This window comes from Rhea americana, unplaced genomic scaffold (genome assembly GCF_003343005.1).
Source record: "Rhea americana isolate MKP2758 unplaced genomic scaffold, rheAme1 scaffold_19, whole genome shotgun sequence".
In the NCBI taxonomy this organism is placed as follows: Eukaryota; Metazoa; Chordata; class Aves; order Rheiformes; family Rheidae; genus Rhea; species Rhea americana.
The window spans coordinates 557,986-580,866 of NW_028186038.1; the positions used below are offsets into that span (position 1 = coordinate 557,986).

General features: G+C 36.6%; 1 protein-coding gene across 2 annotated transcripts in view; it reads left to right on the plus strand.

The window, feature by feature from the left end:
• Positions 1 to 803: 803 nt before the first annotated feature.
• ARHGEF3 (Rho guanine nucleotide exchange factor 3) overlaps positions 804 to 22,881 on the plus strand; it is a 140,090-nt gene continuing 118,012 nt past the window's right edge. For both annotated transcript variants that reach the window (XM_085302340.1, XM_085302342.1), the window contains exons 1-2: positions 804 to 921; positions 12,647 to 12,742. In XM_085302340.1, the coding sequence (XP_085158466.1) occupies positions 12,654 to 12,742 (89 nt within the window). In that variant the 5' untranslated portion in view covers positions 804 to 921; positions 12,647 to 12,653. The remainder of the gene's footprint in view (positions 922 to 12,646; positions 12,743 to 22,881) is intronic.

A 22,881-nucleotide genomic window follows, 5' to 3' on the forward strand; every position in this document is an offset into this window, starting at 1 on the left:
CGCGTGGGCGGGGCTTGCTGGAGGGGCGGGGCTTGCGGGGCCGCGTGGGCGGGGCTTACTAGGGGCGGGGCTTGCGGGCCGCGCACGCACTCGCCCCCCCCCTCCACCTCCCGCGCCCCGCCCCGCCGCCAGCGGCGCCCCCCGGTGGTGGCTGCAGCTGCTGCGCGGAGGCGCCGCGGCGCGGTTCTCGCCTGGGCGGCAGCTCTGCGAGCCGCGCTCTGGGAGCCGGGGAGCAGCAGCAGCAGCGGGGCGCAAGGTAAGGTGATGTCGCCTGTGCCGGGGCCCTGCGCGGGGGAGCAGGGCACTGCTAGAGGCAGGGCAGGGGTCGCGGCAGCCTGTCAGAGCTGGGAAGTGGCGGCTCAGCCGGGGCKCCCGCAGGCGGCGGGGCTTGCGGCGCCTGGCACGCGGGGAGGGAGCGGCGGCCGCGCGAGGCTGCTYACAACGGTTGTATTGTGCTTCTGCGGGACCCCGCGCGGTGCGTTACCGAGGCTGCCCGGGACGTTGGTGACGGGGCTCCGGCGGCTTCCTCCTCCTGCTCACCCGTCGCTGCGCCCCCTCGCCCCGCTCGGCCACCCGCCGGCTGAGGGGAGGCGCGGAGGTGCTTCCCAGGCGAGGCTCCGCGCCCCCGCGGCCCGTCTGAGGCGAGGAGGAAAGACGCGGGCGGGAGCCGCCGCTCCAGGGGCTCCCCCCGGCGCGGCTGGCGGCCCCGAACGCGCGAAGGGGCGCTGTGGAGGCGGGGGGGCGGCGACCCCCCCGCGCGGCGACGGTTGGAGCCAACGGGCGCTTGACCGTTTCCTCTCAGGGCTCAACCGCCGTTTTGTCTTCGTTTTCCGAAAAACTTTCTACACTTACTCGGGGCCAAATCTTTCACAAGCGTAGGTTCAGGAGGAAAGACATGTGAACGAAGGGCTGAAGTCCCAGGTGCGTCTTGTCTCCTTTGAAAACTTTAATTGCTGTTACCAGTAAGTTTTTTCTTCCCCAGCTGTTTGTTGACCTTGGCGTGTCGGAGAGCGGCTCCGCTGCTCTTGAGCTTTCCAGCCCTTCCCTCTGGGAGGGAAGGGGAGTTGTTGGCGAAAGGAAAGTGGAACAAATAAACACCAAGGGTGATTGCTTACACTTTTGAAGTCAATCGTAGCAGATTCAGAACAGATTGAGAAAGATAACATCAATTAACCTGGCATGGATAATTGTTTGAATTTAAATAGTTGATATTGGTGAAGTTCTCTGTAGGTGAAAAATGCTGTGCACTTAAGTACTAATGTCTCACACAGGTAAAATTCTGGCACTGCAGTATGATCTATCATCTGAGTGATGTGGTGACCAGAATGTGTGGYTTATTAAAGAACTATTTACATTAACTTAAGAAATTTAGCTTTGGTATTTTATATCTTTATTTCTTTTCTTACTTTTGAAATCTTGTGAGTGTATGTAAACAATAATATATCCTGTTAGTGTGTACATACGTGTATTAATCTAATTTATATTTAAATGTTATCTTTTGTCAAGTTGTATGCTGCCTTTTTGTAGCAGAAAAATAGAGGAAGTTCTTTCATCTTCAGATGCTTGTTACAGAATTCATTTGGTTAAATTCCTGATTCTGCAGTTTGCATGGAGGTCTACCAAGTGCAACAAGCTATGAGACAAATGCTTGTGTTCTTATGGTATTTGAACTCATCGTGGGAGAAGCTATGGGATTTGGGAACAAACATAGTTAAAATATTTATTGCAGAATAATAGGTTCAGGAGAATGTAGGTAGGGGAATGTGTGAAACAGTGAAGTGCACCAGAGTCAGTAAGGTAATCAGTGCAGTAAGGTAGTACATAAAAATATTTGGCTTGTCATTTGGTTGGTTTAGCCTTTTAAACGTTTATACATATGCCTTATTGCTTCTTTTCAGTATATATTTATTATCCTGTTTTAGTAAACTAAATACTGTGTTATTTTAAACAGAAATCTCTTTTAATTTCCAGTCTTCATTGTGCTTAGCAGTTAACAATCTGACAAGGCCTCACGACCCATGAAGACGCTGTAGCATTCAGTATCTTTCCCTGAACGTTTTCTCAGAGCTCAGTTCTGTTTTGAACAGTGCAGTTCTTCTTTCTGGGACTTCTGTGTAGACAGTTGTTCTGGCATGATTCCAAGTTATGGGTGTCCTCTGTGTGCACAATCTGGAGGAGTATTATGTGAAATTATTTTCTTTTTAATAAGTGGCTAGTGAAAGCACCTGTCTGTAAGCAAAAATTTATTTTGTTTTCCTGTTCATGAGTTGATGTGAGTGATACCTGGTTTTGCTCAGGAATTTATATGTAAAATCTAAATACCAGTTTAGGAGCTAGTTTCTCTGTGTCAAATATCTTGCTTTAGTAGTTAAAGAAAATTAACTGACACTCTTAAATGCTGTATATACTAGAATTTTATCTGTATGCCCTTAGTATTTTAAGTTTTTGAACAATTTCTTCTGCGCCAAGGAAGCCTAATTGTTTTGAATGTTTTATGTGAAAACATTTGCCCCCTCATACAAATACTGTAATATATACGCTTAGAATCTTTTTAGTGTTCTATGTGCATATTTTATTGCAGACACCTTATATTCAGTTAAGTCTGATAYGCATTTTGAAAAGTAATTTGGTAAGAGTTGCTGTTTTTTTCCTGTATAATAAATAAGAATGATTGGCAAATGATTCACTCAATGGAAGACTTTGGAGTGTTGATATTAATGCTGTTGACTTTTCAATTTATTTCTGTTTATTTTCATGAGTCTTTTCATTTATTTAAATATTGGGGAAATAAGCATTGCAAGCTCACTGAGGCTGCATAGAAAGATGATGTACTTTTTAAAGGGTATCCTAGTACTTTATTCTGTGACATGTAAAAGCCTGAGCAACAGCTCCACATCAGGATAAATGATGGRAACAGGCCAATATACTTGAGGATGCAGGATGAAGGAAAGTCTCACACCTTTGATATTAACATCTACTATTATTGGCTGAAAAAAGTTATCTTCATGTATCTAGTATTCTTTAGGTCCAATAAGTTCCTTTTATTCTTCATTGAATCATGCCTCTCAAGCTGTGAGGGCAGGTTTTGTGTCTTGGTTGTCTGACTCCTTTGAAATTTACAGAAAACAGATGTTTATGGTTTTGCACAAATCTCTAAGACCATGTAGAGCTATTGTAGTGTAATAGGTAAATAATTAGGAAATGGATTACTGGAGAGTATTTAGGGAGTATTTTATGATTAGCAAATACCTCATGTGCTTTTTTTTATCTGCGAAGTAACTGTTCTGAAATACCTATATAGCATGTAGTCCCCAAATTTAACATAGATGTAAAAACAGTGAAGTCTTCCCATGTAGTGTCAACCAGAGTTGAACATGAAGTTACGTTTTCGTAACTGATGGTATGCTAATAACAGACTTGAATTTGCAGATATGTGTTTTCTGCTAGCAGCTGATTAACTTGCTGGTGCTCAACACTACATAGAATCCAACTATGGAAACTGAAGTAGTTGGCATGCTAATGGATCAGGCTGTTAATGTCTAAACACAAGGGCATATGTGCTTGCATATTTATTTACTTCGACCGAGTCATGTGCTTGATAAGTAATCTAGGAATTCTAAATCTGAGTAAGCGTGCTGCCATAGGTGTTTGAGTTGCTTCAAAACAGTATGCGTCTCATACAGACCACTGCTGAGGGTGGTACTTGAAGCCGTGGCTAGTAGCAGAATTCAGCAACTTCTTCCCCCAAAAATGCCTAACCTAGACAAGAAGCAGAAGTTTTTTATTCTATCCAACAGAAGAATGATTTTTTTAAAATCAAATTATGATGTGTACAATGAGAAATAATACATTACATGAATAGAAAGGTGTCCTATACTGTTGTTGAATTTTCTTTCTACAGAAGAATAACTACCTACGCAATGGTGTAGCTCCCCTCATAACTCTACAGGTGTAATCAGYGTGTGGTACAGCTTTTACTCAAAACATTTACTGCCTTCTCTACCACTGAAGCTTGTATATACTTAGAAAGTTGGCAGAAGTTATCTGGACTTGCGTGATTTTCTACAGAACAAAAACAGCTGCTGTGCAGTTATCATTTCTCAGACTCTTTGGTTATTAAATAAAAGTACAACTTTCATTAATCTATTTTAAACACTTCAGCGTTTTTCCAACAGAAATTTTCAGTATTGTAAGTGGGAGAAGAGCATGTTCATTATGGTGTCCGTACTGTACCAGGAATCCTATTGATTTTATTTTTAATAAGTGTTTCCAACTTGTGCTCCCTCAGAAGGATCTGTCTGGATCCTCACCTTGGTCTTAAAGAAGACAATGACCAGCTATTTGGACAGTGCACATTGCCTGAAAGGCTGACTGCTTCTGCTTGTGTATGGCCTTAATTGGTATTTTCAGATGGCAGACAGTTGGGAAAAGTGAAAGACATGCGTGAATTGCCGTGCAGCCCTTAAAACTATTATATTTTGTATTGATACAGTCTACGATGGATGTATCTCAAACTTGGTATCCCCCTGTAAATAGTGAGGTTTTTATTTAAGTATGAAGCCTAATATGCTTTGTTTACTGAAATGTATGTTGTTGAAATTAACCTTTTGTTGGTGGTTCACAGATAAATAATATCTAGAAAAATTTCTCTTGAACAAGTCAATTCCTGTGTGGAGAGGAAATCTTGCAAACTCTCCCATGTGTGTTTGGGTTGTGACTGTGCTTAGCAGCTGCAGGCCAAAAGCTGAAAAGACTGACAAGAAGGTAACTTTAGGACCATAAACTTTTTGTTTTTCATTCAGATTTATTTTATAAGTACTCAATCAGGAAAAAATAAATGCAAAAAAAAAATTGACAAACTATAGTGATGTATTAAACTCTGCAGCAAGCTTGAAATAATAGGCTGAAAGGATGATGATTTTAATTTTAAGGAGAATATTTAACATACTTTCAGCAGGTAAAACTTTGAAACTGCTACTGTTCCATGGCAGTAATGGTTCTGGTAAAGGAGAAAATCRGTTGCACTTGTCTCAGTAGTGGTGGGGCGTGTTTTGTTTTTGTGTATTTTATTTTATTTTTGTGAGGCTAAACCCTCTTGATATGAGGGAGAGAGGAATTTATTGAAGGGAGAAATATGAAAAAAATACTTGACAGAAACTCTATGATACAGAAACTATATTCTGTATCTCTTTTTTTTCTTCCTTTTTTATATGCCATTATCATTAAAAATACTTAAATGCAGTTGTTAGAAAGTATTCTAATACGCATAATGAGAAAATGTGTGCGCTACTTGAATGTTTCCTTGTTGTTTCAGATAACACCTCTTTTTTTGTTTAACGAATTGTCCCTTAAATTTTTTTTTTTAGCTTTATATAGGCCTTTTCATATTCTTTTCAGAAGTTACAAACAGTTGTCTCTGGGGATAGTTTTCTCATAGTTTTTTTTTCTAGGAAAAAAATCTTTGTGTTTCTCATTGTTACAGCTTTTGAATATCATCACAGTGCTTGCTTTCAAATTCAGAATTTAGAGAAGGATAGAGTTAAATTCATCTCTGAGTTTGCTAACTGGATGAGTCACTAAATTGGGAACATAAATACTTCTCATAATCTTTGGAAAGAACCTTGCAACGTTGTTTTACTGTGTCGTGTCAACTGCAAAACCCAAAGCATTATGTTTCGCATAAAGGTAGTTGTATTCATATTTGAAATTGTAGAGTATGAATCAAATCAGCGCAACTTCTTGCTCCCTTTTCCTTCTCAAACTGACTAAAGGCTAGCAAGAAGTCCATAGTAACAACTAGGTTTGACACTCTTGAGGTTAGTTTGCTTTAACAAAAGTAAAAACCTGGAGAGGGAAAACGGTTAGTGCTGGAGAATTCTTTGTGCACAGTGATATAATAGGATGTCCTGGTTGTTTTCTTCCCCTCTGTTGCTTAAGCCAGGTATTTGAAATACTAGGAACATCTGGATCTTTTCAGAGAGAAATCATTCTTGTCTCAGAATGACTTATATAATTATAACAACATCATTGACAGAAAATGCCTTGATTTCTATTGAAGTTATATTGAATTTAATGTCCTGTGTATTTTTAGACAGTATATTTATTTTTCTATGTGTATTTCCTGCATTTTAAACCTTTCTGTTTAGAATGTTCTAGTCAAGCCTTTGATAGTTCTTCATAATGTTACACTTTTTTTCAAGTACTGTCTCCCAATTAGATAAGAGATTTGTATTTTATTATTGACTAAGACACTGATCACTGAAACAGTAAATTCTTTTTTTTCTTTTTTTAATTGTTAGGGCAATCAACTACCATCCCTAAAAGTTGCAATAAAATTGTAAATATTTCCTCTTTTCTGTTATACCTTAAGCTTTTGGATTGAAACTACTACAAGTTTTAAAGCTCCTGATGACTTTGCAGATCAGTGCACTGCAGATGAGCCCTTTGCTCATCTATTGTTTATCCCACTAAGAGTAAACCACTGGTTGAAATTCTTCAAACTTACAACTCTATTTTCATGAACTCACTATTGCTTTGAAAAATGCAAATTTATATTTTGGGAATTGTGTGGGCATACCTGCTTCTGGTTTCACTGATGCTTGTATCTGGATATATCAACAGATTTCAACAGTTTGAAAAGGTGTTAGTATTGTACCACATCCTCTCAACTCTGACAAACTTCTCCAGATGCTTTCTTTGAAGTTGATCTGAGATGATTTGTAGTAGAATTCTTTGTCTTCATTTTCCTTTTGTATTWTGGAGGGGAAAAGAACTAAATCTTTTAAATCTTTTAAAGTAAAAGAAAGGACTAATAGTTTTGAGAACAATATCTCATAGCGGTGGTATTTCTGCAGCGGGGAACCTGTACCATATCAGTGGTCTGGCTTCAGCCTAGTACAAGTTTATACTGTTTCCACTTGTCATTCACCTTTTAAGCTACTTCATACTGAGACTAAACACAATGTTCATGTTATTTCAAGAGTAAACATTATGTTTTATATAAGACTTGATAAACTGTTTCCCTGCCTGTAGCAAGTGTGTGCTTGTAGGGACAAACTGATGGTACTTGCTGTGAGGCAGAGAATCATTATTTTAAAGTTTCTTCAACTTCTTTGCTATCACCTTGGAGTGTTCTGATGGAAATACCAAATATGGAGTGCAAAGTTACACATACTGGAAGTAGTTCACTGAACCATTTCTGCCATCTGTTTAAATCTTTCAAATTATCTTTGTATATATACTTGTGTAAAGTACCTATATAACTTAATATGCTGCTCTTGATAGAACAAAAGCTGACCACAGGTAATAAGATGTGCCAAGAAATGGAAGGAAAACATGTTCAAAAGTATGTATTTTAAAAAGTGCTTCCATAATCTCAYTCTTTAATGCATGAAATGCAAAGACTTCAAGAAGATAAGTAATGGCATAAGACACAGGTTTTGATCTCAATATACAACATTTGAAGGAACCATAGCACATGTGAAACAAAGTTTGCCGTATCCTAGGCTTGAATTGAAGTGATTATGSAATGTAAAGTTTCTCAGCATGGCCTGCTACTTGGAGTTGTGCTTAGCAGAAAAAATATATCAAGAGATTCTTCGGTTCTTGCTCTGATTTTTCTGAAGTATCATGGGTGCAAGGAACTCTCTACAAGTTTATGCTAAGTGATTCAGTGGTATGAAGATGCCTGGCAAACACAGTATTTGAAAACCTAAAGCAAACAAATTGGATAGAAGATTGTTTGCGGCATTTGTTGTTATGTAGTTAAATAATTAAATTGTCTGAAAACTTAAATCTGCCCTTTAACAAGCTATTTGCMTAAGACAACCTGCTGGTTAAGAGCTGAATGCTATCAATATTTTGTGCCTGCAAACATGTGGAAATGAGACTTTGCAGAAAGCAGTGCAAGACTGAATATTTGCGTTCACTAGAAATTGCAGGCTATTGTGCAGGTAGTAAGGAATTGGAAAGTCAGCTCTTTAATTTGAAAGATGTTCTGATGCGTGCTTTCTAGTTAGTAATCTGCTGTTTTGTTTTTTTTTGAGCGTCCTTATACTTGAGAGAATGTTGACAATGCTCCCTGTTTTTTCTTTACAGTTGGTGCATATTACTTTATTGGTGCTCTTGTTTTCTTTTTTCTTAAAAATTACTCTTTCTACATTCAAGAGTCTTAGGTTTCTGTAATCTTTTTTTCACGGTTCTTTTATCAAACTAAGCATAACAACATACTGTTTCAACAATGCAAAGCATTTTGGGAATGGTAAGTTGTGGGAACATGTTTTATCAGAATATATTGGCTAATTTTACTTTAACTGTACTGAATAACTGTTGAATAATACTTTAATTTTTCACTGCCCTCTTGGTGATTATCTAACTTGTGTAGAGATGCATGCGGAGAGTGAAGGGAAAAGCAAAAAAAAAAGATTTTTGGCCTGAGGATCAAAGACACACTTTGCAACAAAAGCAAATAAAGAAAATAGGCTTTGTATAGGGTAACATGGTAAAAAATGATTTAGCTCTCTGTTCTGCCTGATATAAGCCACAGGCTGGTTTGAGTCCACGGCTTCAAAGCTTTTCTTGAACCTTCCCATCCCTTCTGTTCAAATGATTCTGTAGTGTTATTCTGTGCGTGTGTTCGGAGATTTGTGCTATAATTGTCATGCCTCCCTCCCACCCCAATTTGAGGGGAGATGTGAAACTTCCAGATTTGAATTTAAATACAAATTAATAAACTACATTTAACTTAAGATAGTTAAGAACTACTCAGTTCAATGGCTTAGCACTCCTAGGCTTTTCTCTGCAGTTATGCAGGGTGGGAATCTAAGGCAGATGCATCAAACAATCAAAGACTTTAATGGAAACTTATTTTTTGTGTGTGTGTGTGTTGCGATAACTTACAAGAATTTTAGTATACATGCTTACTACTCAGTATTGTAGTATTATACAGTCTATACTCAGAGAAGATTTTAGTATACTAAACTTCTGTTGTCTCATCAAAAACAGCAAGGGTGTTTTTTTTCAAGGCTGTTGCCTCAACAAGATAGTGATGGTAGTATTAACACAGATACTATAAATAAAGTATTTGCCATTGTTTTCACATTTTTTTTTCCTGGAATTGCCTTTTACCCGTTTCCTCCTATTAAAGTGGAACATGATCTCTAGGATAACACCCAATTAAAGCACACGTGCCTTATCTGGAACAGTCAAGGTTCAGTGTACAAAGAGAGCATGAGGAACAGAATGCCTCCAAAGCAGTCTCTCTTAAATTAGTATTCATTGACTTGCCTTGGCATCTGATTTCAAGTTATTAAGAGAAAAGATGACAGGTTTATTTTCCTCCTTCAAGTTTCATCACGTATGGGGCCTGTGCCATAAACTTCAAGTTCAAACAAGAGTTGGATGGTGATATTGAAACAGGCACCTGTGAGTAGCATGTTTTTCTTTTTGAACATTGTTCCATTGCTTCTAAAACTGAATTTTATTTTGAAGGTGGTATTACTGTTGGAGGATGATTTCTTAGGATAGTGTTAATATTATGGCCTAATAAGTAATAAAACAGTGGCAATATTCTATATCTGTGGCCTTGGAAAAGTGCAAGCAGATACCCATTTTTTTTCTATTTGTCACTTAATTTTTTTTTTAGCTTCTTTGTGGTTGCTGTCGAGTTGCCAAAGTGAAAGTGAGAAGTGCTGTTGAATGTACACTTGGTGCTGAAACTGTCATGAGTTCCTCCATCTCAGAAGATGTTAAGGAAAAAGGAGTGTGATTGGGAAGTGATACAGCCAGAAATCATCAAGACACAAAGAGTTTATGCTACAGCAGACAGGGGTCTCAGAGTATTGGAGCAGCCTTTCTTTGGGGTGTGTGTGTGCGAAGTTAAGGAGTGTTTTGCATGACGTGTTTCCATTTTAAGGGAGTGTGCAATTGTTGCTGCAGTACAGAGGGGTGGAAGAGGGCCGTGCTGTCATATTCTCCTTGACTCATTCCCCTTTTGTTACTGGCAGCTGAGGAAGGATGCTTGTTTAACATTGTGTCAGCTGGCTATTATACCTTTCTTCTCCACATGGTTAAGTGAGGAGTGCATTTGTTTAGTTTATGACTGACTTGGCAAACCTCTCATACTGTTGGAAATTTGGCCTTGGAAGCTGCAAGAGCGTGAGCTGTGTGTCTCAAAAGAATCTCACTCTAAGTATCCAGTTTGTCGAAAAGCCTCTTGCTTCGTCCTGCAGGTGGACATCTCTCTGAAGGTGGTGGATGAGATCTTGCTATCAGAATGAATAAATGCTGGCCTCTTGATACCCTCCAGAAATACTCAGAGCAGGTTTTTGTAAAGTTCTGAGGTTGTGGCTGTGGAGGGCAGCAAGGACAATGCTACTGATATTTTCAGATGTTACACTCAGAACATGAAGGAGCCGAGAAGAGATGCTTGGAAAAGACATATTTTTTCTTTTCCTCTCTATTATTTTACCTTGTCTCCCTTGCAGAACATGTGAGAACAGAATTTGGATTGATGCCACATTTGATATAATTTTTGTTAAATACATGTCAACCTTTATAATCAACAATTAACAGAAAAGTTGATAATGCAGTAACTTCTAGCATTTTTCTGTTCTCTATTTTGACTCTAGTTTCAGTGTGAAATTCTCAATATTGGATGTTTTTGCTACTGTATTTCACAAGTGAACAGTAGAAGTTTTTTGGGGTTGGTTTTGTTTTGTTTTTGGTTATGTTTGTTTTTTTACTGGGATGGCTACCCTGTGGTTTTGTAACTTAAATCTTTCATCTCCCAGCTTTGAAAATTAGTGGACTGCCTTTAATCTTCTCTTGAACCTCTGGTCTTTCTTACTTGAGTGACCTGAAGAGGAGGCGAAACTCTTGCTAGCATAACTGATGTGATCACTGAAGCATGTAAGCTTTCCCAATGTAGAGTAGAAGCAGATTACTAAAAAAAAGTTATAATTTGCCCCGACAGGAAATTACTTCCTAAAAAAGGGATTTTTTTTWAAAAAAATATTTAAGTAAGGACTTCTGCACCATTTCTTTGGAATATCTTTAAGAATAACTTCCTCTTCCTACATTTTTATAGACTAGCAAGACAAATAATAATCTTGCAATCCCTGTTGCTGTGGAGCCATTTCTAGCATTATTAGTTTGGTTATTTTCTCTTCTGTAGTGTATCTCAGTGATCCAGGAGTGAATTTGAGGTCAGGCACAGATCCAAAGATAGGTCGATGATTCTGCTGTCAAAGAGATGAAGCTTTTATTGTTGTCTCCTTCAGAGCAATCTTACAAGTACTTGAAACCAAATGCTGAGCTCAGAAATGGGCTGTGCAAAATTTATATCCCTTGCTATTGTAAAGGATGTTTATTTAAAATAAATAAATAAATAAAAGTGGAATGAAGGAGTCATGTTTTAACGTCCATTCTGTTGTCTGTGAATGACAGGATTGTATGCTCTCCATTCACAGCAAAGGGGAGGCAAGAAGAAGACTTTCCTGTTGGGACTGAATATTGGTTGTTGGTGCTGGATTTAGGGGTTTGTCTGATAAACATGCTCTTTAAGACTGCTTATCTACCCCTTTATGGGCAGCATTTTGACATATAGATATGCATTCTCCAATCTCTCTCTCTCTCTCTCTCTCTCTCTTTTTTTTTTTTTTTTTTAGTGCTTTACTAAAAGTTACTTGTAAGTACGTACAACCTAGATAACCTTACTGGTAATGTTCTAGTATTGATTAATATACAGTTGAATCTATTCTCTCTTAATCTAACAAGTGTTTATGCTGATTATGACTTAAACTAGGCATTTTCAAGTAAAGAAAGCTGACTTTGGCTAAAAATAGCTGTTTTTTCCCTCTTTTAAAAGCACACGCACACAGGGAAAAAAAAAAAGGTAAAACAAGTTCATGTTAACATGGTGGTTCCTAGGTTTTTTTTTTTTTTTTTTTTTTTTTTTTTTTTTTTTTTTTTTTTGAGGGGAAAATAAAAAGTTTAATGCCACTATCTTCCAGAGACCTTGTTTATTCCTCTCATACTAGTCATTGAGTTGAAACATGTTTGGCCATATAGACCTTTTAGAAGCAATGTAGCCTGGGAATTGTTGCTAGCATCTGAACACGTATATACTGTTTTTGGGTGACTTCAGCCATGAATTGGCTGTTATTTTCAGTAAATCAGCGGAAGATGCATCTTAAAATTATTAAAATACACTAGAAAAGATTCTACAGATCTTTAAATATCTGAAATCCAGATGTTTTTTTGCCAGTGTTGTGCCGATCATTCCACAGCAGCACTAGATCTGACTGCTGCTCTGAATTAATATAACTGACGCTACGCATAGCCCTGGATACAGACTTGCTGACATCAACGATTTTGGCATATATTCAGAAAAGTAAACAAAAGACAATCAGTGTTGGGTTTGGCATAACTAGCAAGTCCTCAAAATGGCCAAATCCTGCTCAATGTATTCATCCACTTAGTCTTACTGATTTAACTGAAATTTACTTAAATGAGTAAAGTGAATTTGGTCCTAAAAGTGCTTATCTTTTATTATTATTTTCTAGTGTATTGGTAAACACGCAATTCTTCACTTATATTAAATATTGGATTCTTTACAGTTTTCTTTTATTTATTTTTCTGTTTTCAGAAAAAAGATGAATTCTGAAAGCTCAGCGCTTACTGTGAGTAGCCCTGCAGTAATAAACCAATGTGCCAGAGAAGGAATGGAAGAAGGAAAAGTTTGGTAAGAAGGTTTTTATTTYTAGCTTTCTGAAATGTTGGTAGACAGCAATAATGGGAGATGTAGTTTTAAAAAGTAAGTAAAAGAATTTTTCAGGTTAGAAATGTTTACATTAATTTAGCCTTATTTAACAATAGGAAGAAAGAAGTTTTTTGTTGTTGTTGTTTGTTTGTTTTTTATTTTTTATATTCCAGTAGATTACCATGAGACTGCATGTCTTGGGATGGGCAATGTAAAAACTCTATTCACTTCAACAGTGCACTAGTTGTACTTGTGGAATTGTCCACATATGGCTAATGCCTAAATCTCCCTGTGCTGTTGCTATGCTTATATTATGCTATTACTTGTATCCTTCAAGATGCTGTACAGAAATCAAGTTTGTGGTGGTCTTCTGATTTGTGGAACCAGCACCGGGAAATCTTTGGGAGGTTGGACTAGATCTCCAGAKGTCCCTTCCAACCTTACTGATTCTATGATTTCCAGTGGATTGGAAAGACATTGGGAGACATTAAAAACTCAGCAGTTACGACTCCTTATCAAAGAATTTACTCCCTACTGAAGAAGAAAACTAGGCAGTACATCAGTAAATGTGGACAAATGCTTACACATTAGTACTGACTTCTTCATGAAAATTGTGACTGACCCTGGTATTCTTAGCACACTGTTTGGTATTTTCATGAAGGGAACCAGGTGTTAAGTAAACACTGAGATTATTTCAACTCCGTTAATGGGAATGGATCTACTGATGTGCCTTTATTGAGGCTATGCTGATTTTACTTGCTGTCATTGACTAAGGTTTAACTATGATTTTGTTACACYGCTTTCTTAGCGTGTGAAAAAACAACTGAATTAAACCCATACCAGAAAGCATGGTACAAGAAAACATGGCACCCACATGGCTCCAAAAAAACCCCCTAAATTAAACTGTTCCTGAGAAATACTCTTTAAAAGCTTTTTATACTAATGAAACAAAAACATTAGCAAAGGAACATTGTATCAGCTGCTGGATGCTTAGGAAATTTTTTGTTTCTGTGATTGTTCTTACATGAGATTAAATTTTCGGGTTGTGATACCTGGAAAGTGTTTGCTTTTTAATGTGTCTTGCTATTTTACTACTGTTTGTTTATAACTTCGGGGATGTTCCACAAACTTTCATATGGAGATGGAGAGCTGAGGAAGGATTTTTTTTCCTCCTATCTGTAACGAGGAGCAGGGTGACATTATTTTTTTTATTGTTTTTCTTGCAGTATTGAGCAATACTGTCTTTTTTTTTTTTTGGTGGCATTCCTGATTCTCAGTTATGTTGACTAAAATAGCAGTAGAAAAAATTGTTATAAAATATTAGTATATCTTTTTTTTTTTTTTTTTTTTTTTTTAAGATACGTAATTGACCTGCGAGGGGGATGGGGGGGAAGAAACAGTGGAAAATAGCAGATTTTGCTAGTCTACTTGTCTTCAGTTCATCTTTGTCTTATGTTTCACTCACTTCCCCTTTCTTTCCTTTTTTTCTCTCTCTCGCGTGCACCTGACTTTTCTGTCCCTCTTGTGCATGCAAACAGACTTGTCTTGACACTGAAGTGTTTATGAAAGATAAATAAATGAACATTTCCATGGTGAAGGATATCTGCCTGCACAAAGCTAAATCACAATGTTCTGTCACGTGTCTTGTCATATCTTTCTATATCTATGAAACGCCTTTAGCTTCTGTGATTGATATGAAGGCAAGATTATAACTCAGTGTAAATTATGGGGCCTGTTCAGAATTACATGGGGCTAAAATATTTAAGTCAGCTTGAGGTGTGATGCTTACCTTTTTAAATGTTTCAGTCTATATATCAGCCAAAAATACCATTTTGCTTTTGCTAGCTTCTTATTTTATAAAACCAAAATCTTTCTTATTAAAAAAGGGCATGATGTTTACAATCTATGAGTTTTGTATAGATAGGCTTGTGATTAGAGAAGCTGACTAGCAGCCTGATGAGTATGTGGCATAATGAATACAAGCTGTGGCTGATGATTCTCTTCTGTCTGTGACTCAGCTATTACTTGATGGGTACAATAAAGATAATAGTGAAAGTTTCATGTAGAAATTTGTGGACTATATTTGAAGTTTTCTAAAATCTTATCTATGTTTAATCTTTTTTGACTGGCATTGTAGGGATTTGTTACTAGAAGAGCTGAATAATTCCTGCATTTTCCTCAGCCTAATAAAGTAACGTTGCACTATAGTACTACATCGTGCATTTATATATTTTTTTCATTATCTGATTTTTGAAGCATACTTTTGTTCTGTTGCATTCTCAATTGTTTTATTTTTCATTATGAAAATATGTAATTGGTAGTAAGAGTGGGTGTTAGTGACAGCAAGGTCAGGAATGTGTACTATTGAAAGTACACATTAACAAGCAAGCTATTCAACCAAGGCAAAAGGCTTCACAAAACAAAATAACTGAGTAAGACGTTATCTAGCGCTTAAACCTCTGTTATGATGCATGTAAAAGGCTTTGTGTAAGGCCTTCCATTCAGGCCTTCTAGGAACAAGTGAACGAGTAAATAATTGGGTGATTTTCTTCACAGACAGAAGACAATGTAAAAGCCTTTTGCCTTGAATAAAAGTGAACAACTTTTGTTTTTGTTTTTTCTTTTTTAAAGAGGACACTGGGTAGATATACTTAATATCAAGGACATCACATTGTAGAAGAAATTTATGGTGGAATTGTCCACATACCTTTATAAATTGTGGATTTTTCTCAAATGCTGTAACTAAATTTGTGTGTGTTGTGTATACTTTGCTAACTAAAAGTATAGTGCAGTTGTTCAAATGATAAGTGTAAATTGTTACACTCCCTAAAATTGGCAAATTTTGTATACTTGTGTTTTGTTTATAAATTGTAAGTTATGTTTTATTGACTGTTACAGGCTATCAGTGAGTATTTTATTCCCAGAAGTTACATATTATGTGTTACTTGTCTTAACTTTTTTTTTTTATCATAAATACCTTTAGCATTATACATTTTATTACGGTGTTAAATTAGGAGATAAGTTATAAAAGATGAATAAATCATAATTTACTAAATGACTTTATCCCTTTTTATAGAATATGATGAAGTATAATTGGTCACACAACATTGTTTTATAGCCAGCCAGAAATTTGAAGCTTATGGCAAGGAGTCTGGAAGGGGGGAACTCTCAAATTCAATCTCCCAAGAATGATAATGGGTTTTGGGAATTCTATAGTTTAACTGCTGCCTTGAGTATAAAGAGGATACCTGAAATGTTACCTGCTTTTTGTTATCTAGAGTTAATACCAGAAGAGAATAATATTTGATAATAGTCATGAAAAAAAAATCTGAAAAACCAAACATAAGAAATTTAGTTACTATTGGAAATTCAAGGTCTAGAAATATCTGCTTGAAAGTTTTCGTGTTCTGAAAACRAAACATGCAGAAGCACTTTTGAATATGAAGAAGGATGAGCTGAATACTTACTTCTCATTTTGTTAACTGAGCAATTGATAATAGATGAGGAAAAATGACTTTTTGTTAATGTGCAGACATTAACAAGATCTGCTAGCAAAATCTGTACTGATACTAGGTGCTTCTATTTAATTTATTTGAATACATTTGAATATATTGCACTCTTCTTCAATCCACCTTTGCCCAAAGTTGACTTCCAATAATAGAAGCATTCCAGACTTGGAAATTCTCTTTGCTTCAGCCTCTGTAAATGCATCGGAGTTCAAACAACTTCCGTTAMATTATTAAATAATTGCCTTAGCAAAATTATGTGTAGATGTTCTTAAATTGATTTTCAGTGAATGTGTATGAATTGAGCATAATTTTTGTTATGAGTTAAATAGCTGATTGGAGGAGGAATGTGAAAAAAGACATTGCTGCTACAGGTGTTCTATTTTTCTTTCAAATAAAGAAGAGTAGCTATAACATTTGGAAATGCTTGCATTGCTTAACAAGTTTGTGTTTTATTACTATATACAATAGATGTGTTCCAGAGAGATGATTAGAAGCAATGCGTCAGTATGAAGGTAAATTACAAAAGTAATGTTAGAAAATGTTTCCTATACCTGACTGCTAATGCTGTCCTAGATAGGACTGAAATGGAGTTGAGTACCCAGCGAATGGCCTGGAGGTTTTCTTCACTACTGATTTATGTTCTTGAACTCCTCAATAGTTCATTTCCTTGCTTTTGCTTGAAGGAGGATGCGGGTTTTTTTTGTTTGTTTTTTTTTGTTTGTTTTGTTTTGTTTCTTCATGATTTTGTAATAGGCTGTCACTGGAGAAGCATAGCACAGTTTGGTTGCAGAAGGGCTGCAGGATTATGCTACAGGAGCGTATTTCCTGCAGTTGTCACTGCTCAAAACAATCAAATTGGCAGAGCAAACAGTGRAAATGTTCATCTGCTTCCTTTTGAAGTCATCCAGGTTAACTGGAGCAGCTCTTAGTAGCAGTTTGAACTGGCAAGGTTGATGTTCCACTGAAGCAAAAGAAAACTGCATGAGATTTAGGTATAACAAAATGTTAATCTATCAGGGTTATTTTTGGGAGGATCTCTGTTCCTCATTATGTTATCCAGTTGTTTACAAATTCTGCTGTTCTGGTTCCAACAGTGTTTCATATGTGCTTGGTTTGGTTCCTTTACAAGATAAAGATCAATGAATATTCAAACTTGCAATACTTTACTTGCTTCTGTTTTTCTTCCCTGTCATATATAATCAAGATTATTGGTATTGAAGCTTAAAAAAGAAAAGTTTGTGTTTTAGATGTGACTACCGTAAATGTCCAGTAACTAGAGGTCCAGTAACTAGAGGTCACTACAGCAGCACTCATGCATAAACCAAATTATGGTGTTCTTGATAAGCAGGAGTACTGAGGAATTAGTCTAGCATTATTATTATTATGAATATTCATTACTTGAGCCAATACGGAGCAACGTTTCAACAAATAAAGGCTTGGGAGCCATTGAAATTTTAGAAGCTACTGGTTTGGCAGATACTTAATTTTGAAAATTGTAAGAGAGGAACTGAAGATAAGGGAGAAAGTGAGAACCATGTCAATTAATCTATACTTAGTATGAAACTGGCTGGCATATTGTTTGTAAAACAAATGTGTAGGGGAATTGGAAATTTTCCAGTTTTTGGTATTGTATGTGGATTTATAATATGCTTCCTCTAGACTGGAAGAAGTCCTCCTATTCAATTATTTATCTTTTTATGTAGGATTATGTTAGGAGGTATTTCAGCTTTTTAAACCTGATATTTGAAATTTGGGGTTCTGGATCATTCCTGTGCCCGAGTTTGAGGTGTCTTGTTTTTTCAATTTCTGTCTCCAAATAGTCGCTATATTGCTTACTAGGTTAGCAATACTCTTCCTTCTTTTTTTTTTTTTTTTATTTCTGTCTCCAAATAGTCGCTATATTGCTTACTAGGTTAGCAATACTCTTCCTTCTTTTTTTTTTTTTTAATAAAGTTGCCTTTGTTTTCAGAGCAAATATTTCTGAAAGTTGCTTTTGTCCTGAAACTCTCAAGAAATGAATCTCTAAATTTGAAAACTAACCAGACAAACATTGTTACCTGTGATTTCTAGTGCGTTCTGACTCTCTCTTTTAGACTTGACTTAAACTGCATGTTTTAAACACACGTAGTGTTTTTTTTTTTTTTTTTTTTTGGGGTCCTTTGCTGTAACAGTTTTTTGAATCAGAGATGCAAGTATTTTTGTAATCTATAAAGGCATGTTGGGAACTGGTATTATCTTGAGTGAGAGAGTAATGGCATGCATTTAACAATGTTAAATATGCTACGTGAAAACTTTGATTTGGAATCTCCGTCCTTTTTGAAAAGTTAAGTATTTATTTCATTGGAGGTTTGAATTAGTCATGTTTCTGCATGTAAACTTTTATTGGAGACCAACTTGCCTTCTGGTAAGTTTACTATAAGGAAACTTTTATCTTTTTTTTTTTTTTGTCATCTTGTAACTTATTTTTGGTTATGGGGAAGTTATTCAAACTCTAATCTGTGCACTGAGAAGGAAGACAAACACGAATACTGAATTTAGATATTAGGAAAATTAATTGCAAAACCAACTCTATAATTGCACTTATTAAAAGAAAAGAGTTTACGGGCCTGTCTGGTCTGTATTTATTAGAGAGAGGGATTGCAGAACCTTTCTCCTCTCATTAATACTGCCTGTTATGCATGTGATGCATGTTACTGCTTCATGCCATGTAATTACGGCAGTGCAGTCCTCTTGACTGCATTGGGTCAGCCTTCACCCTACCTATGGCTGTGTCCTCATGCCTAATACACAGTCTTTGAGTGAAGATGCCTCTACATTTTCTCACAGACTTGAAAGATATCAGCTTTCTTACTCATTATGGACGTAATAATCCTTCCAGGCCAGCACTGTCTGTCTGAGTGCTAGGTAGAATTCCAACACATGGCACTGCTCCTGTTTAAAGACAGATTCTAGGAAAGGGACAGAGAGGGAAAATGACTATTTTTTTGTGGAGTTACGGTTTTAGATACTTTTCACCTGTATGTTCAATGTGGGGTGTTTCAAGGCAGGAAAGAAAGAAGCGCAACATGGAAAGCTAGAGATTCAGGGGCATATAGACATTCTTTAACTTGTCTGACATCTACAATCCTTAAAGCTAGATCACTGCCAGAAGGATGAATGCTGAACACAGCAGTAGGCCTATGGTTCATTCCCAAGCGTCTCTCATCTAGATAATAAAATATTCATTCCTTTAGTCAAGTATGTGCTGTTGCCTTTGACAAGAAAACCAGAAATATTTGCCAGAACCAAATGTTAAGGAGGAAAAAATGGTGTACCATTCTTTGTTCGAGGAAGAGAGGTACTTCGGGTTTTTTCCACTTCCTTTTTCATTGGTCCAAATCCTTATGCCATCCTCTTGAGTTTTGCTTCAAAACAAAAATCAGCARTAATATCCTCTTGTCTCTAATTCATCCAAGACTACAGATATGCAAAATGTGAAAATTGTCCAAGGGTACGCTATTTTTTTTTCTTTTTTAATTTCCCCTGTAATATTGGTGGTAAAGTATGGCCCTTGCTACGTTTGAACATTAGAATGAGTTTTTTCGAAACTTTTTCTCTATCACTGAAGTCTGACAAAGATGGGAGAAAAACATCCCATCAATATGAAACAAATTGGTCATTTTTACTAAAATTCTGATTTTTTGATACGCCAAGCCTTTTTTAAATTACTTTCATAGATGCATTTCTTTATGCGTTTTTTGAATCCTCTGAGTCTACTTAGTAGTCATTGGGCAGAGAAGCCTGTGCAATTTAAAATAAACCAGAATAAATGCAAATTTTTATCAGCAAGAAACCTGCAAAAGTTCCTAATACCGTAAATGGCTGAGCAACACATTAGAGCTCCTCTTGGCTTTTTGCTTATTTGTAGTTCTGTTATATATATTTTATGTATGATACATAGTTACATATATATTTATTGCTGCAATTTAGTCTTCACTGAACCCTCAGACACAGCTTGGTGCTTGACTGTCCCTTTCCCTAGGCAAAGTATGTGATATACTGCAGAATATAAATAGAATTAAAGTTGTTGCTTTTACTGTTGTTAGTTTTCTTTTAAATCAGCATGTTAGAAATAAAAAATTGAAAATAAAAATATACAAGAAATAATTCTTTAAAACTTAACAGAAATGATTTCTTATTTTCTTTGAAAATTAGGAAGACATTAAGGAAGATGTTTCACAATAATTTGGCTTTTGTAGTGAAGTTGATTTAAAACACTTCAGCTTCTCATCTGTCTTGTTCCATCTCTTTGCCATTACTTGCCATGAGCTCGGTTGTGCCAATACTGTGATGTATTGATTTGTTCTGTAAATTAATACAAATAGCTTTCCCAAATGGATTGTGGTTCCCTTCCCTCTCTGTCACACCCTATCCCAGTATCATTTCAGTAATCTGATGCACAGCACCACACAGTCTTACCATACTTGTGTGGTTCAGCTTGGAGGGTGAAAACTGAAGTGAGTATAGGGTAGGATTTGCAACGTCTAACAAACTGCTTATAATTTCAGGAAAGCATCTTATGTGCCTCAGCGTTTTTAGGCAGCATTTTTATTGTAATACAGTCAATTTCTTCCACAGTGGTCAGACTTGCTGCGATTGAGCTCTGATCTCAGTTGTGAAGCACTTTCTCACTTTTGTAACTCTAGGTTCTTAACAGCTGATGCTCCGCTGAACCTATTTTAGGCATGCATTTATTTCAGACCTTGCAGGTTTACAATTACACAGCTAGCTTTTAATGTAATTTTATTTAATAAGGAAAAAAGATTATACAGTGAAGTTGTAGATACCAGTGGCTAGGTATCAGATTGCTCTCAGAACATGTGGGTTATGTGAATGTCTGTTGAGATTATTTATTATTACAGATAATAAGAGAGATTATTATTTATCTGAACTTTAAAATGTGAAAACTTCAGTATAGCAAAAGTAGATTTTTTTTATTTGTTTCTTTTTTGAGGTATTGTGGAAATTGTATTTGAAGCATTTTCATTTTTATTCATTTGCTATTTAAAATAGAAATAATACTCAACTGAGACAAAAAAAAATGTTTGAATTGAAATGGCTGTGACTGGCAGCATGAGTAAAAGTTAGTTAAACAGTGAGGAGCAGTGGAAAACTTGCATTTTAATGATGATGTAGTAGTAGATACCACATGATAGATACCTTAATACATATGATTTTAATTACATTGCTCTTTCTTAATGATAATCAGAATAATATTGCGAAATTGCTGCACATTATAGCTCAAAGAAACAAAAGTACTGAAGCTGACTTCTAACTTGTGTGGAAAATAAGGTTTCATGACATAAATCCTCATAATACTGTTGGAGATTTTGTCAGCTGCTAGCTGATGAAGGAAGAATTATGACTGCAATTAGAGTGAGAAACAGAAACAAGTTTAACAACTCTTACTGTTTCTTCTGTATCTTTGTTCCATCAGTAAAAATGAGTCATCCTGAAGAACTTCATTAAAATGCTCTAGTCAAGTGCAATTTTACTGCAGATGTTTGTTATGATTACGAAAGACATGTACATATTTAGAGACTACAAGGTTAGATTACTTGCAAAAAAGAAGTGCCGTAAACTGCAGATCAACAATTTCTTTAGATAGGTAAAATATGTCTTCAATACAAGGACCTTGAATTGACTGTTTTCCTATCTTTGTGATGAAACATTACTAGAAATTTGGAAGAGCTGAAGAATATTTTTTTAGTATAGTTAGTGTAACCTGACGACTATGACAGACTACTTAAATAAAGCAAATAAACATGTACAAAACAGATTTAAAAATCATTTTTATCTTACCTAACTTTTCTAGTTCATTCAGTGCGTTTCTATGCCCATAAAAGGAGTAGCAGAATTGAAAATTGTTATGCAGGAATCATCTGCACTGGGACTTGCACACTGAGAGCCAGTCCCATAAAGGAAATGGATAAAGATCCAGGAGAGCAGACACAGAACATGGAGAAGATGACTCATATCAGCTTCTGTAGCACACCCAGAAATGGTGAGGGGTGTGTGTTGAAATGGTTAAAGAGCAGTCACCAACTGCTGACTGAAGTATGTAGTGCACAAAATGTGCTTTGTAACGGAATAAAATACCTCCCAGAGGCAAGTACAAGTTTAAACACGTGTTTAATTATCAGGTCTTCAAACTTGCTATGAATTGCATTTCCTCATCCTGGATGGGAGTAAATTATCTTGATTGGTGTCTGAAGAATGAAAGAAAATAGTTCAGTTTGCATGCTGGCCTGAATCTGAATCCCACCAGATGGCAGGCTTGATCTGAAATTGAGAAGAAAGGCTGCTCTCTTGGAGAAAGCTGCTGTCTGTGTTGGGAACTCAGCAGTGTTGCTCCCCTCCGCCAGGTACTCTGTTCTGGGAATGGGTAAGGAGATAAGCAGGGATGAGGTGGTTACAGATTGTTTCAAATGTAGTTTTGCTGAGACACAGCCCAGGCTGCTGTTTTTAAGTTCTGTTTAGTGTTTTCTTTTGCAGGGGCTTTATTTCCTATATCTTTTTTTTTTGTGAAAGATGATCTTTTCCTAGGTTACAGGAAAAAACATTCATCTGCAT